The following is a 16,323-nucleotide window of genomic DNA, read 5'->3' on the forward strand; positions in this document are numbered from 1 at the left end:
TTGGATGCATTTGGTCCTGCTTGTTCACACCAGATGGATCCCGAACCCTGATGGTACCTGGGCCACCAGCAGCTTTGGGAGCATGTGGTGTTGCAGGGCATGTCTGGGGAAGCCAGAACTCCATGGCCTTAAGCCTCTCTGGTTAAAACACTGCTTCAAAGGATGGAGCTCAGCTTATGACTCCAAAAAAAGTCTGGGACAGCACGGCCCTGAAACGGTCCCTAAATGACACCAAGACTCAAGACAGGGCAGAGCCCAAGACCAAATTCCCACCTGGTCAAAATTAAGGGGTTCTTGGCCAGGAACCTGAGCAGTTGCCATGACCTAAGGAAAAGGTCCAATGTTCCTGTGCTGCTGGAGCTGTAACTTCTCATTCCTATCACCCCATCCCAGGTGGCCACATCCCTGACGTCACCTCCCAGCTGAGCAATACAGGCTTATCCCACCACAGCAGCTTAGCAAGGCTTAAATAGAAAACTCAGTGCAGGAGGAAGAGATAAAGTTCAACCTGGTGATAGCCACATATTAAAAATGATAACAGAACTGATGGCAACAGCACAAGCTCCAGATGGTCTGGCGGCGAGCAGCAGAACCCAGTGAAATGCCAGCCCATCAATATAAAAACATGGAGTCATTGTAAGGAAAAGGTGAAAGGTACAGAGTTACCTGGCACTGAATGAAGGGGCTGGTGGTAAATCCCTCACAAGTTACCTCTGGAAGCAGACAAGAGGCACAATTTGTACAGAAATGAAAGCACACCATTGGTATCATAAAGGAAACAGGCACCACCAAAAGAGGCTCCAGACAGAGGTTATTTGCTCAGCTGGGTTTCAGGATAATGGGTTAACCAAATGTTTGGATGAGCAATGAGTGCACGATGGCTTCAAGATGTGGAAGATAAGATGGTTCAGAGACATTTACACACTTAGAAACTGGCTGTCCAGGGAGTGAATTACACAAAGAGCCCCAATCAAAGGAGAAGAACAGGTCGATCGTTTGCTCTTCACGGTTTATTACCAAATCCAGAGGGAAATTATCCTTCTCATTCAACACTCAGTGTCTTTGTTCATGTTTTAGCTGCCTCGCTAGGAGCTCTCACAGGCTGCTCATTCAAACCCTTCTGCTGAGGAACTGATGGCGTGGTTGGAAAAATCCCAGCTTTCCTGCTTGGAAAATGAGGGAGGCTTGCAGACCACCACCAGCTCCATATGAGAAGAGAGGCCGGTCAGACACAGCCCTTCCACACAAGGCAGAGATGCTGATAGGATTACAAAGTGACATGGAGGGGGAAGACCACGTTGTTGGCGATACCTATTAGGACCAGCATTATAAGGATGTGACCCAGATCGTCCCATCAGTTATCCCACGGGGAAAAGGGCCTCCCAGCTTGGAGCTCCACAAAGGCAGGTGAAGATTAGGGTCCACCAGCACAGCTCCTCAGAGGTCAACGCTTGTGTGCACCCCTCAAATCACGTCTTCTCTTTCTTGCAGACCTGTCAGCAGGGTCTCACCTCGCCCTATAGTCCTCACATGGATACGCTGTCATGGTACATGCAACAGCTCTACTGTGCCCCTTGCACAGGATGATACTCAGTGACCACAGAGTCTCATCCAACCCATTCACCAGCATCTCCAGTGCTGGAGGAGCCTGTTGAACCACAACCCTACCCCAAACATCTTCACTCTCCCCTGGATTTGCCACGAGACATGACAAGCCCCAAAGGACAGAGCTGGGTCACCTCAGGGAGCTGTTTCCACTAGAAGGAGGTGATGGGAAGGAACACAACCTAGATAAAGCTGTGCTCCAGCTGCTCTGGGAACACAAACCCCAAAATGAGAACTGAATGGCACAAAGCAAGCCTGATTGACAGCGCTTTAGGTGCAGCTGAACGGTATCTGCACGTTGTCACCTGCTCCAAGGGCTGCCTGACTCACCCCTCAGAGGCAGGCACTAGCAGTTAATCACCCTCTCCATCAAGTCAAGGGGAGAATTAAACCCAGCACAGTGCAGAGGGAAGAGTCCCCCATGGAGCCTGAATCAAGTCTTGCTTTAGAAACAGCCCATAAAGAGTGACAGAAATGAAACTCCCGGCTCAGACCCACACGACGGACGCAGCATCCTGCACCTCCTGCTTGGCTCAGGGAAGGACCATAAATACCACCAGCCTCTCCGCAGGGACCTGGGCTCCTTCTTCGCACATTCCAACATCAGTGCCCGAGCCGGGATCTATTCCTGACAACAGGAACAAAGTGAGCGATTGCATCTGCTATATTTAGAGCAAAGAGTCAATATTCCTTGTGGTTAAATGGTTACCAGCGTTCTCATTTGATCTGTAAATAGCTTCTGTTTGCCTTTTCAAAAGAAACTGGTTTAAAGAAGAAAACTGCCTTCCCAGCCCATGACTGTTGAGCAGGGTGGGCTATTTCCAACGAAACATTAAGTTATGCATTTTCTCCTCCAAATCCCTCCACTTTCCAAGCCTGGCTCTCAGCAAATGCTCCAGCTTGTTTTCCCTAAACTAATGCCCACTGCCCACAGGCACAAAGCCTGCTCCCACATTAAGGCATTACAAAGACCACGTCCCCATCACTCAGCCCCCTATGAAGTCAATCTAAGGACACCAACACAAGGAAGCCGGGGTGTAGCAGAGACAGCAACCCCCTGCTGCAGGGACTGATTTACCGCTGCACAGGGGGATCTCTCCCCTCAGCTTTGGGTCGAAAGGGAGGGATGGGCACACTGCTGGCGCATACCCTGAGCACACCAGGGGTGCTGGTGCTGGTGCTGGTGGGGGGTCCCGCACCCCTTCTGCTCTCACTGCCGCTGGGCTGCACGAGGGGGGATCACCGCAGGGGCGCTGCCCGTGCTCCGGCCCGAGCCCAGCGCAAGCCCCAGGCTCGGCTCAGCCCCAGCCCCGGCGCGCACTCGCTGCCGAACCATGCCCAGGGCAAGGCTCAGGAAAGGCCCAGGCCGCGGTGCCAGCTCCGACCCAAGCCCAGGCCCAACCTCGGAGGTGGACCCGGTGCCGGCCCATGCCCACGCCAACACCGGGGGAAGGCGCAGGCGAGGCCCCGGCGCAGTCCCCGGCCTAGGCCCAACCTCGGAGGTCGCCTCGGTGCCGGCCCATGCCCACTCCAGTGCCCGGGGAAGGCCCAAGAGCGGCCCCGAGGCAGGCCCGAGGCTCGGCCCGCTGCCGGCCGAGACCCACGCCTGGGCAAGGCCCACCCGAGCCGGCCGCAGGAGCCGGGCGGGGCTCGGAGGCAGCGGCGGCGGGGCCGAGCTCCGAGCTCCGCCCGCCCCGCTCCGTCACTACGCGGCGCCGCGGGTGCCGGCCGGGGTCCGCCATGGCCTCGGCCGCGGGGGGGATCGCGGCCCGCACCGCCGAGGAGCCGCCGCCATCCGAGCCGCCCGCAGAGCCGAAGCCGCCGCCGCCGCCGCCGCAGCCGCCGCCCGCGCAGGAGTTCTCCTTCCTGCCGCTCGTCCACGACATCATCAAATGGTAACGGCGGACACCGGGCCTCGCCTCGCCTCGCCCCGGCACCGCACCCACACCCCCCCCCACAGTGATGCCGTGGGGCAGTGGGGTCCCCCCTTTGACGATGCTTTGCCACCAGGGGAATGGGGTCCCCCTCTAGTGATGTACTCCAGACCCCAACATCCTCAGGGTGCCCTGGATAGGGAATGGGAATGGAGTCCCCCATTCAAATGATGCTTTCCCTCTCCCTGAGTGGGGAACAGGGCTATGGGGCCCCCCTTTTAACGGTGCTTTAACACCCTCAGGGTGGACAGGGATGAGGGCAATGGGATCACCCTGTAACGATGCTCTCCAGCCCCCTGCATCCTTGGAGTGCCGTGGATGGGATCTCCCTTCTTGGTTATACTCTCCAAGCACCAACATCCTCAAGTGCCCTGGATGAGTCGCAGGGCAATGAGGTCGCCCCTCCCGGCATCTCCTTTGCCCTTTCCCTCCCCGCTGGAATTCCTGGGAAGAGCTGGCACAGCCCCAGGTGCATCCCTGCGCTGAGTCATGGCAGCGCCTGCACGGTGTTTGGGTCACCCAAGCAGTGCAGGTGCTCCCATGGGCCAGGGACACTGCCCCATCATTAACAGCCAGGAGCAAGGAGTGTTGGACCCGCACTGGGTTATTGCTGCAGATAAGAGTCTTGTGTGGCTGATAAGAGCCTCGGGAAGTACAGGCAGTGCTGGGGCAGGGATACAGCCCGTTTCTGGGGAGCTGTAACAAGCAGGACGGCTTCTGCGGTGGTACGGGGTAAGCTGTTCTCATCCTGGGTCAAGATAAGTACCGTAAGGTCAAAGGTACTTGTACTAAGGTTCGGAGACCTGTGCTGTGTATGGCCCAGGATAACTCCTTCAGGGATGCTGAAGGTTCCAGTAAGGCCATGGTTCTGCTGTGGAAATCCCTGCAGGCTTTCACCTGTACGCTATGGAGTGAGGCAGAGGGAATGGGAACAACTTGCCGGTTGTGGTCCTGGCTGTCCTTTCCCTGTGTGCTTAGTTAGGAGCTGAGGCTGGGCTGTGCCCTGCTGATGTTTCACTTAAATCAGGCATGTTTGAAAGGGGAGAGAGGTTCACCCTTAATGGCTCCACAATGTGAGCTGTGGCGAGGAAAGACTGAGCACCCCCGGACACCTTGGTCCAGGTACAGAATGGCTGTGAGAACACAAACCCTCTTGAGCGCCTCAGTTTCCCCACTGTGCTGATGGTGCCAACCTCAACCCTGCCTGTTCTATCCAGACCACACAAGCGAGGCTAAACCCCATTGCTGGGTGCATGCAGGTGCGGAAGTGAGCCATAACCATGAGCTGAGACCTCCCAGAGTTCCTGTCTGTCACCGAGCAAGCCATGCTGACCCATAGATAACAGTCCTTAGGACATCCTGTGCCCTGTCTCCTGACTCACCCACTATTAGCAGCCATCCCACTAACCAGCTGTGTTCCTTGGCTTCACACACAGCATTTCCTGGGTGGCTGGAGCAGATGTAGGTGCACTGAGCAGTGCTGCAGACAGGTAGGACCTCAGAGGTGATGGGATGTGTCCCTGACAGATGGCAAACGTGTTGTTCTTTAACACGGATGCCAGCCCTGCTGTTTTGACACATCTCCAAGGTGACTCTGCTTGGGAGCGAGGATACATCCCATCAGTTTGCTTACACTCAAGGACACGTGCTCTTTCCTGTTGTTTGGGTCCGGACAAAGTTTCCCCAAGCAGGGCTTGTTGGTATTTTCAACCTTGTACAGTCAAATGGCATCACCGCTGAGGCCCCAGCACATGGCTCCACCAGTGGTGGGCTGTGGTGTGCTGTAATGAAGAGCACTGTGCCTTAAGGCAGGTTTCATGCTCACTCCATCAGCCCAGGCTGTGGCTGGATGTTGTGTTCAATCCCATGTTACTGCAGGCGGTCTCTCCCCACACTTCCTCACCCCTGCCTGTCCGTGCCCTCAGAGAAGGAGTCCTTTCAGTGGCTTGATGCAGCAGGAAAACCACCCATCAGGGTTAAAACCTGATCCCTTTGGATCAACCACACAGACAGCTCCCTACCTGTGGGGAAGGGAACAAGGCTTGGGGACGCCTGGAACGGGAAGGACATCCCTCTCAAAGCCAGCCTGCAGCACTGATAGCTTAAAGGCAGCGCCAACCCATCCATCCCATGCCATCAGCCTGCGTGTGTGTGTGCCTGTACTTTTCCACTGCCATCCCGACCGGGAATGCCTGCATAATGGGGCTCCATTCTAGTACCAGCTGCAGTTTGCTTTAGGAGGGAGTAATGACTGTTTTGTTCCAGCAGGCTTTCTGAAACAAGCGGCCACCATCTGGTTAAAAGCTTTGCTCTCAGCCATGGCACGATTCCCTCAAGTTTAGAATCGAGCCTGTCTCTACCCTGGTCATGCCAAGCAGGTTTATTTTTAGATCTGGCTATAGAACAGGCTCCGAGTTGTCAAAGACCATTAGAATCCCTCTCTCCTTATTAACAGGCGCCCTGGAAGCGGGGACTTGCTTTTTGCCTGGAATCAGGGAAACTTCTCGCCGGTGCTAACAAAGCTGAGGCAGATACTAATGAGGGGTTGAGGGCAGACGCTGCCTCAGACAACGGTGGTGCTTGAAAAGCACAGAGCTGGCTGCGGAACCGATTGTGCTGCTCTTAAAGGACAAGCAAAATAAGCTGTCGCTTCTCTTTTATGAGGTATACATCCCCAGAGAGTCGTTTGAAAGCTCCAAAGTGCCATTTTCCCTGCCATTGGATGCTCTGGGATACTTTGGGGAACAGTTTCTATTTTCTGCTGTCAAGCTGTTCGACTGCATTGATTTTTTTTTCCGTTGTATTACAGCAAGCAACAGGTCATGGGTGAGACTGTGAGCTTTCTTTCCAGGTGCCTACACACAACACACGTATGGGATCTTACCTTCCCCAAAGAGAGAGATGGGAGTTCAAGCAGAGGGAGAATGTAGCCTGCTCCATGGTAATGTTTTAAAGCTGCAGACCAGCTCCTCACCTCATTGATGGGTCCTGAGGTAACTGGAAATTGGCAGGAAACCAGTTTGCTCCAGAGGTTACCCAGTCTGTCTATCTATCTGTGTCCATTTCATTAGGATAGGTGAATTAGGTGTGTGTAGCTAGATACCGAGAGCAAAATTTGCCCAGTGAGTTCCAGTTTAAGCCTTGGTGGTACTGGAAATGACAGTCACCCCCACAGGCTGAAGGGGTGTTTCCAATAGGAGAATTCAATGGTGTCTTGCTTTTCTCTCCTCTGCAGCATGGACAAGGACAGCCAGGATGTTCACCAGGTGCTGAATGAGCTCAAGAACAAGTTCCAGGAGATGAGGAAGCTGATCAGCTCCATGCCTGGCATCAGCGTGAGCCCAGAGCAGCAGCAACAGCAGCTGCAGAGCCTGCGGGAGCAGGTCCGGACCAAAAATGAACTGCTGCAGAAGTACAAGAGCCTTTGCATGTTTGAGATCCCCAAGGAGTAGGAAGGGTGCAGCTCTGCTGTCGGGTCTGAGATACTGAGATACCTCTATCCTGGCTGAACAGGAGAAATAAAGGTGGCAGAAGTTTACTTCTCTTTCTTGTGTGCTTGCTTTCGGTGGCGTTGCTCTGAAGTTGTGCCTGTGTGGATCAAAGGCGTGTGGCACTGAATCAGCACACTGTGCTTCACATGTGATGATGACAGTGGTATGCTCACTTTGATCTGCTGTAGGACTGTACGTTTATGCGTCTTCTGTTTCTTCTCTGGGTAGGGGAGGTTGGTTTTCTTTACATTGAAGCAAGCAAGGAGACACGATGTTTTCTCCTCGCTGTGGGTCAAAATACCTGCTGGTTACCCTCAGCAAGAAGAAGGAGCGTTTTCTGATTCAGGGTTTCTTTACACTTAAAAATGGCCACACATCAGGAGGGAATGTAAGAGGGAAGCATGAGCCATTTGGCCTTGCTCCTGGAAAGGGGCTCTGGAACACTTTCCCGTCTGTGTGTCGAAAGAGGAACGATTGCTTTCAATTGCTTCTGTATTTCTCTCTTTTTCAACAAGCGGTGGTTGTGTCTGAGGTGAAGCAAGCAGAGATTTAGAAATGCCAGGCTGCCTCTCTTGTGTATTCACTGAGTGGATGTGGACTGGGGCAGGGCTTTGGCAGCACAGAGGACATGCGTAGCCTGGGCCCGGCTCCTTGGTCGTTTCCTCTTGGAGGAAGGGCAAGCAGAATCAAAACAAGAGGGCAGAAGTGATAAGAGCTTTTAGCTACTCCACGTGTGACAGAAGTCAGGCTCAACAGGACGGGTCAGTTCCCCCTCCAAAGTGCTCCGGGGGCTTCCCACAAACACAAGCATTTGGGCAGTAGAACGGTTGCCAGTGGCTGATGGAAAGCTGTTGAGTGTCGTGTCACCTTCAGATGGATACTGGGGCTCCCTGCCTCTGTCCTCCTCCTGTTGGCTCTCACAGTGGCAGAGGACAATAAGCAGCACCATGTCTTGTGGACTATAGAAGATGTGACAGGACCTTGAATCTCATGGTTCTCTAAGAGATGGTGCAGGTTGGTAGTGGAAGAGGAGAAATAGAGTATCTGTTAAGAACCAGTGTTAGAGGGTGGGTAACACTCACGCCTTCAAAAGCAGAGAAGCAGGGTGTGTTTGTGTATGGTTTTCCTTTCCTAACCCAAAACACAAGCAATCCTGCTCCCTGCAAGCTGGAATGGTTGCAACTCACCTGGAGCCTAGAGATTACTCTATCTCCACTCTACTAGTACTTTCGTTGGGAAGGTGCCAGTGTGTAACCTCTGAGTAAAGCACACCACCAAGATAAACACAGCACAATGTACACTCGTTTTATTACTGGAATTACCTTGCTGTCAACCATTGCCTGTCCCAGCTCAATACATTCTCGTATCTCACTCCTGGATGGGGGTTTGCCTTTTGTTGCCAGCTGCTGTTCCTATGAAATCAGGGCATATGCAGAGCTGGAAGAAACAGTGCGCTTCCAAAGACCTGTCTGGCACTCAACACAGGAACAAGTTAACTCTGGCAACTTGAATCCAAGTTTCAACCGAAACTGAGGCAGGTTTGGTTTGCGTCTCACTCGCCCACCTTCATTTTATGGCTTCAGGAGAATCGCTTTGCCATTAATATGTGTTTGTTCTGCTGCTTGAAGGGGCTGGAAGCAAACCGCAGCAGAAGCCGGAGCCAGGAAGAGCTGTTCTTTGAAGAGCTTTCCCTTCTAGCAATACTTACTAACAACTCCTTAAGAAGAGATTAAACCCCATCAAATGCAAAGGTGACCTTTCGAGCAAAGCACTTCCTTCACTCCTATTGCAAAATCAAAACAATACCCCAACCAGGGTGCAAGTGACTCACTCTCTGTTGACATCATTCAAGCTTAGTTAATGGGGGGGAAAAGCATGAAACACAAGCAGCTCTTTCTAACGATGTGATGTCAGGCTGCTGGGTTGCTGCAGTGAACGACATGCCAATGGCCAGCACGGCGTGGGGCTGCTGCCATCGTCACTTGGCGTTAGTGGAGTGAGGAAAGAGTCTTGGCTCGGAGACACGTTTGAGTGAGTAACTCCGTGCGTGGCCTCTTGTTACCCTGACCGCTTGCAGAGCCAGAAACCTTTGCACTGGGAGAAAAGGGGGTAAAATAAAAGGGTTGAATTGAGAGGGGTTTTAGCGCCTTAGAGCGGGGTTTGGGCTTTGTTGAAGCAGGATTCGGGTTGAAAGGAGAGGAGCCACAGGTGTCATTTGAAAAAGATTTTATTCACTTGTAGAAAAAATAAAACATCAAAGTTTCACCCACGGTAGAAACACTTGAAGAGATTTTTGTTCATGTCAATGCCAAGCAAGACCTACATAAAGTGCTATTGGTTTCTCACTTAGAAAAGCCCTTCCCGTCCCGTCCCCCCACCCCCCCAACCATCACCCTCCCCTGGATCTTGCAAATGAGACAAGACGAATGTAAACAGGAGTCAGTGTTTCGGTCCATCGGGACTGTAACCCTGCAATGCCTTTGCAACAGCTTAGGAGTGTCTTCTGCACGTGTTCCATAGACACAGACCCACACAGGACACAGAGCCAGAGTCCGTGCTCAGCTTCTCAAGGTAAGAGAACAAAACAAGCCAACAGGAACCAACCCCAAACCCCCAGGTGGGTGCTGGCAGGTCCCTGCCCTCCCCTCCTGAAGGCTGGGTGGTTTGGGAGGGAAAGAAACACCAAAGTCCATGCCCTCCACACTAATCCTCCCATCTGGCTGCCCAGCAGCTCACCCTTTCCCTGTCTCTCTGCCTGGAGGAGGCTGCTCCCAAGGAGATCCCCATTCTGCCCTTCCTAAGCCTCCCCCTTCGCATCCCTTCATCCCAAACTCCATCCCCCCCACCTCAGAGGAAAGGGAGATGACGAAAGCAATGCCTTGGGATAAGGGAAGCTGGGGAAAGAGGCGAACCCCTCTCTAGGTGAGTGCCTGCCCAAACTCAATTCGGAAACAAGCATCTCCCCCCCCCCCCCCCAGTCTTTCCTTCCTTCCTTCCCATGGTGGGCAAAGCTCCTAACTGATCACACAGCGATCCTTCTCCTTGCTGTGCCCCCCACCGATGGCTTTCTCCCTGATGTACATGAGGTCGCTGTGGACACTGGGGCGCCGGGCGAAGGGGGCCACGATGCCGAACGCCTCCTCCGAGCTGCCCCGGCCCCCCTCCTTCAGCAGCTTCTTGCCTTTCAGCGCCTTCTTATGCAGGATGTCACAGTACTGGACCGAGACCTTGCGGTGCAGGTCGGGGCTCATCTCACTGGGCAGCTTGGCCATGGCGAAGAGAGCCTGGAACATCTGGTCCAGGCTGCTGTTCTTCTTGGCCGAGATCTCGAAGTAAGCGCATTTCTTGGGGTCCCCTCCTACCAGCTGCTCGATCTCCCGGGGTTGCACCTCCCGGTAAAAGTCACGGTCACCTTTGTTGCCGCAGATGACCAAGGGCACCTCGATGTTCTCCTTGGTTTTGTTCTTCAGGCATGACTTGGTCTCTAGGATTTGCTGCTTCAGGCGCTGCACCTCCTCAAAGGAGTCCCGGTTGTCCAGGCTGAACACAAGGATGAACACGTCTCCTGGGGACAAAGAGCCAACGTGAGATGGTCGCAGGGATGGGGACGCACTGCCTAAGCTAAGTGCTTGGGGAGGGAAGGAGTAGGCAGTACGTGGCTCCTGCATCCTCCCATCCACCCCATGCAGGGAGCAAAGTTGCCCACCCCCCCCAAAAATCCCACTTCCCAGGTCTGGAGAAACACCCCCAAACTGGGCAAGAACACCTGAAATCTGCTATTGGGGACCCCCTCCCCTTTCCTCCTGGCGCTCCCCCCAAGTACCTGTGAGGATGGAGAGGCGGCGCATGGCGGGGAAAGGGTGGTTGCCTGACGTGTCCAGGATGTCGAGCTGATAGACCTCCCCACGGATGCTGTAGAACTTGCGGTGGAAGTCCTCGATGGTGGGGGTGTATTGCTCCTCGAAGCGGCCGGTGAGGAAGCGGGAGACGATGGCTGTCTTGCCCACCTTGGAGGAGCCCAGGATGACCATGCGGTAGCAGTTCTTGGCGGGGATGCTCAGCTCGGCCTCGCTGGGACACATCTTCTTGATCATCGCTGCCAGTTTCATTGAAGCGAAGTGCAGCTTGCGCCGAGGAAGGAGGAGGAGGAGGAGGAGGAGGAAGGCGATGCGTGCCCGGCTGCTCAGCCCCCTCCCCTCGCAGGAAAGGCCACTGTGAGCTCTGCACGGCCGCTGCCTCGTTATATGGAGGAGGCAGAGACCGCCCCTCGGCGCGTCACCGGCTGAGTCAGTGCCCGGCTCCGAGCAGCTCAGTCCCCTTCTTCGCAGCCCCGTTTGGGTTCCCGGTGCTGGGCAGCGCAGCCCCGTTCACAGCCTCATTCGCGCTCCGGGTACTTGGGAGCCCCGTCCCGTTTGCAGCCCGATTTGGGCTCCCCAGCCCAATCCCGTTTGTAACCCGGTTCCTACTCCTGGTTGCTGAGGAGTCCCGTGCCGTTCGCAGCCCAGTTCGTACTCTCGGTACTTGGCAGCTCCGTCCCATTTGCAGCCCATTAGGGGCTCCCGGCGCTACACAGCCCGGTTCTCACTTGGTAGCCCTGTCTCACTCGCAGCCAAGTTAAGGCTCCCCAGCGCTGCACAGCCCAGTCCTATTTGCAGCCCGGTTCCTACTCCCGGTACTTGGCAGCCTCGTCGGGGCTCCGGGTGCTGCGCAGCCCGGCCCTATTTCAACCACGGTTCCAACTCTCGGTACTTGGCGGCAGCCTCGTCCCGTTTGGGCTCCGGGTGCTGCGCAGCCCAGTCCCGTTTGCAGCCCGGTTCGTGCACCCGGTGCTCGGGAGCCCCGTCCCTTTTGCAGCCCAGTGGATGCTCCCGGCGCTACACAGCCCGGCTCTCACTGCCAGCGCTTGGCAGCCCTGTCCCGCTCGCAGCCAAGTTACGGCTCCCCAGTGCTGCACAGCCCACTCCTATTTGCAGCCCGGTTCCCACTCCCCGTGCTTAGGAGCCCGGTCCCGTTTGCGCTCCGGTTCCTACACCCGGTCCCATTTGCAAGCCGCCCCCTTTGCGGCTCAGCCCGCAGCCGCGATGCTTTTGTCGCCGTCCCGCTCGCAACCCGGTGCGGGCTCCCCGTGCCCTGCAGCCAGCTCGGTCCTCCCGAGGCCGGCCCGAGCGGGATCTCTGTCCCCGGTGGGAAGCACCGGGAGCTGGGGGGTACCGGGGGACCCCAGCCCCGCTCCCCGGTGCGGTTCATACACTTGATCCCAGTGCAGGAGCGGGCCCCGGCAGCGCGCCCCGCAGGCAGAGCGGAGCGGAGCGAAGCCCTGCACCGCCGGCTCCGCCGCTATGGGGCAGGCGAGGGTCCCGCAGACAGCGCGGCAGCCGCACTGCCCCGGGCAGGGCTTTGGGGTATGAGCCGCAGCATCGGGCCCTACAGCCCCTGTGGGGCAGGGGGGAGCTGCTCAGAGGAGGAGGAAGGATGCTCACGGGATGCAGTGCAGGCAGCAGGGTTGCTCCCGGCGGCAGGCAGGGTGCGTTACCTGTAAGATGCTGGGTCTTGCTGGAGCTGGGTGCCAAGGCAGTTCCTCAGGCTATTATGGGCTTGAGGAGGTGCTGGGTTCAACCAGCATCACCCCCAGACAGCAGCAGCCAAGCAATAGTCCTGAGAGAAACAGGAGTGTTGCTCTGCTGAGGGATCTCTGGGCTACCCGTGAGAGAGAGGGCCTGGGAGAAGCCAAGCTCCTCTTTAAATCAGGCTGATGAGCAAGTGTGAATTAGAAACACTCGTGAGGCTCCATTAGGAAAAACACCCACCAAGCTCAGCAACAGGGTCAGGGTAGCAGGAGCCTCACCCACAGCACTGAGAGGGGTCTTGGGGACAGCTGGAACACAATCAGTGCAGCTCAGTGCATCTCATCAGCGCTGCTTGGGGAGCGGATGGTGCTGAGCATTTCACCTCCCCCGAGTGTGGTCTCACACATGGCTATTAGCTTAAACCCTGTCCAAACGCTTGTGAAGGAATTGCAGCTGTCTGTGGGATGGAAGGGAAAGGCATTCCGGTTCTGCTTCCCTCGCAGCGCCATTCCTGCCTGCAGGGGAACATCCTGCCCTGCAGCAAGGCACAAGGACTCTTCGGGAAGGGAAAGTGGGACAGTTTCTCATGTTTATCCATCCGTGTGTGAGACCCCAACAGGGAAAACAACGGGGAGGGGGGATAGGAAGTGCTGACCTCTGGGGAACAGACAAATCCAATAGCTTGACTGGCATTTATTGTCAACTGAACAGCTATTAATAGTGCCAGGAATGGGTAAAAATAGCCCGCTCGAAGCCTTCTCCTGGGTTCGCGGCAATGGAAAATCCATTTGCTTCCTCTAAAGCTCCTCTCAGAGTCACGCAGAGCCTCAGGACAGGAGCATTACGAGGCATTAGGCTGAGTCCCCCCCAAAACCATCTTGAAACTCATTTCCCAGGGGTTGATGGATGATAACGGATCCACCTCAACGCGAGGCAATGGCTGCTAAAAATCACTCCCTGTTTCTGACCTGGCTGCAAATAGCCCCAGTCTGAAGCAGGGGCAGGTGAAATATCACATCCTCCCCCCATGGGTGCTTAGTGGAGCTGGACCTGTCCTTTATGGGGTGCTTTGCTCCTCATCCTGCTTTGGAGGATCATAGAGCCATAGAATGGTTTGGGTTGGAAAGGACCTTAAGATCATCCAGTTCCAGCCCCCCTGACACGGGCAGGGACACCTCTTACATGCAGCTACTTGGTACAGCAAGAGCCACAGACACCTTTAATGGCATTGAACATCAGCACGGATCAATCCCTGCTTCTTGCTATTTCTCCCCTCCCCTGTTTGCACCCTCCTGGGTTTACCAAGGAATAAACCCATCCAGAGGCCATGGGGGAGCAGCTGGCGAAAGGGAATTCCATGAAAGCCGCAGGAACATCCCAATGGCAGAACATGCAGCTCCCCAGGGTCTGGCTTGGACAAGCTGTGCAGGCAGCACCAGCCTCTGCAACGTGTGGGAAGCAAAATGTACCAGGAGGTGGGATCGGGATGCATCGAGCCAGGGCAGGAGCACTGGGGGATACTCGGAAGAGAACAGTTCTATCTGAACACAGCTTTGGTTTCTGGGTGTGCTGAGGAGAAGGGAAGCAGCATCGCTGCGGGGCTGAGCTGGGTCATGGATGGGAACTCTGGATCCGAGTGGTGGAAAAGGAAGGAAGGAGCAGCAATTGATGCCTTTTCCACATCCAGCCCCTGTGGGCCATGGAGGGAGCACATGCAATATGAGCTCCTTATCACTGCTGTTAAGATGCTTCATGTCCTACCAAGGGCTTACCCCCTGTGCAGCAGCAGCACGCAGCATTCCCTGGCTCCAGAGTGAGGCTTTGCACCCAGATACAAGTCCACAGCCTGGCTTTCCTGACTCCCCAATTCCTGCTTTTCTGCCCCAGGATACGGACCTGCTCATCAATAGGACCCCTCTCCCTGTCTGGTGTATGACACCCCGGTGTGCTCCGGGTGACCCTGCGCATCCATCACCACCACGGGCTGTTTCCCAGTGTCTGGGATCTTAGGGGACCCCAAATCCTGTTGGCTGTGCCACTGGGATGAGAGAAGAAGCGAGGAGCTGGAGGAAGCAGGGGTAGGGAAGGAAAGGGAGGCTTTAGCTATAGCTCTTGCTTGCTCCCCTGAGGATAAGCATCTGATTAGCTCGAGCTGCAGCATCCCGGGATGCTCTTCATTCCCTATATTATTAACTTGTCTCATTTTATTAACCCTCCTTTAAGGCTGTTCCAAAGAAGCACATAATTCACAACACAGAGATGAGATAGGATGCAGGAGTGGGCTGCTGGGGGATTTGCTTCTTTAGCAACACTTTTAATGTCTCTCGGTTCCTCTCAGCTCTTGGGATCGGATTAAGAGGGAATTTGGAAGCCGGAGACGTGCCTCAGATCCCCACTTCCTTGAGTCACGCAGGCAAGGGGTGGTGAGAGCTCCCTTGGGAATGCTCTCCCTGTGCCTGGAATGATGCAGCTCCCGCAGCAACTTGTGCCATGCCGTGGTCTTTGGACTTTCTGCATCTCCTCCTCTTCTCCCATCTTGGCTGCAGAGGCCATGGATAACCACAGGACAAGAGCTCCACAGAGAGCAGAATGGAGGTTCCCCAAAGCCAGGAACACCCCAGGAATCCTCTGCTCCCATTTTCCCATCCCATCTCACCCCCATCCTTTCACCTCTGGTTCCTTCAGAGGCAGCAGCATCCCACCAGCATCTGGCATGGACAAAGGTGTTTGCATGTCCCGGACATGTCCCCAAACTCCGGCACCTTCTGCTCCCTTCCAAAGAGCGGCAGATCCCTGGGATTAGAGGGAAATGTCACCTGTAACCAGAGATGGGCTCGGAATACAAGGCAGAGGGGAGAGGGAGGCTGAGTGTCCCCAGCGGGTGCATTGCTACGGATTGAAGGAGGGTTCCCATGGAAATAGTGATGGCTGCCGGGGGTATAGGACAGAAGCAAGAGGCCAAGGGGAGGCTGGAGCTGGCACAGGGATGCAGCCGGGGGTGAGGGCTCGGAGCATGGAAGTGTTTGATGCCCAGGTCCTGCATTCGCCCCCGTGGCTTTGGCTGCGGGGTCTGCTGATGCTGAGGCTGTGATTGGAGGTGTTGGGGTTGAGCTGGGTGAGGGCTGAGCCCAAATCAAGGCTTCCTGGTGCAGCAGCAGAACAGAACCGCAGGCTCTGGTGCCTCCTTCTCAGGGGGCTCGGGCTGCTCTGCCCCCCTCCTGTGACCCTTGTGGCTGCCCCATCCCAAAGCCAGGTTGGACACAGGGGCTTGGAGCAAGCTGCTCTAGTGGAAGGTGTCCCTGTCCATGGCAGGGGTTGGAGCTGGGTGAGCTTTAAGGTCCCTTCAACCCAACCCATTCCATGATGCTGCGCTCCTTTCACTGAAGGCATCGTGATGCTGAGGCCATCCAGGACCAGGGCCAAGTCCCCAGAGGACCTGCACTTGGTTGTGACCACAAGTAACCCCACTCCTGTGTTTGCCTTCCCCCAGGGGAGGGATGGCCACGGGCCCTTGTGTGACAAACAAACCCCATAGCCAGGAACAAGGATAAACACATGGTGCAACCGGGGCAGCCGCGCTGAGTCTGCACTTCTGCTATAGGGGAAGATGGAAGGGAACCAAGGGGGGTGTGCTCCGGGGCTGAGCTTGAACCCACACACAGCCATTGGTGAGCAGGGGAGATGCTCATCTGCCTCCAGCAAAGATGAGCTTTGAGCATCCAGGGA

General features: G+C 55.6%; 2 protein-coding genes across 2 annotated transcripts; one reads left to right on the forward strand and one right to left on the reverse strand.

The window, feature by feature from the left end:
* The first annotated feature begins 3,111 nt into the window (after positions 1 to 3,111).
* MED9 (mediator complex subunit 9) lies at positions 3,112 to 7,077 on the forward strand. Its single transcript, XM_062618978.1, has 2 exons — positions 3,112 to 3,500; positions 6,775 to 7,077. The coding sequence occupies exons 1-2, from the start codon at positions 3,127 to 3,129 to the stop codon at positions 6,989 to 6,991; spliced, it is 591 nt and encodes a 196-aa protein (XP_062474962.1). The 5' UTR covers positions 3,112 to 3,126; the 3' UTR covers positions 6,992 to 7,077.
* A 2,413-nt stretch (positions 7,078 to 9,490) lies between these two features.
* Positions 9,491 to 11,258, reverse strand: RASD1 (ras related dexamethasone induced 1). The gene is made up of 2 exons (XM_062618979.1): positions 10,854 to 11,258; positions 9,491 to 10,595 (listed from the first exon to the last, which is right to left on the reverse strand). The coding sequence occupies exons 1-2, from the start codon at positions 11,137 to 11,139 to the stop codon at positions 10,045 to 10,047; spliced, it is 837 nt and encodes a 278-aa protein (XP_062474963.1). The 5' UTR covers positions 11,140 to 11,258; the 3' UTR covers positions 9,491 to 10,044.
* Between the last annotated feature and the right edge of the window lie 5,065 nt (positions 11,259 to 16,323).

This window comes from Pezoporus occidentalis, unplaced genomic scaffold (genome assembly GCF_034315485.1).
Source record: "Pezoporus occidentalis ecotype Australia unplaced genomic scaffold, CSIRO_AGI_Poc_V1 ctg208, whole genome shotgun sequence".
Classification (NCBI taxonomy): domain Eukaryota; kingdom Metazoa; phylum Chordata; class Aves; order Psittaciformes; family Psittacidae; genus Pezoporus; species Pezoporus occidentalis.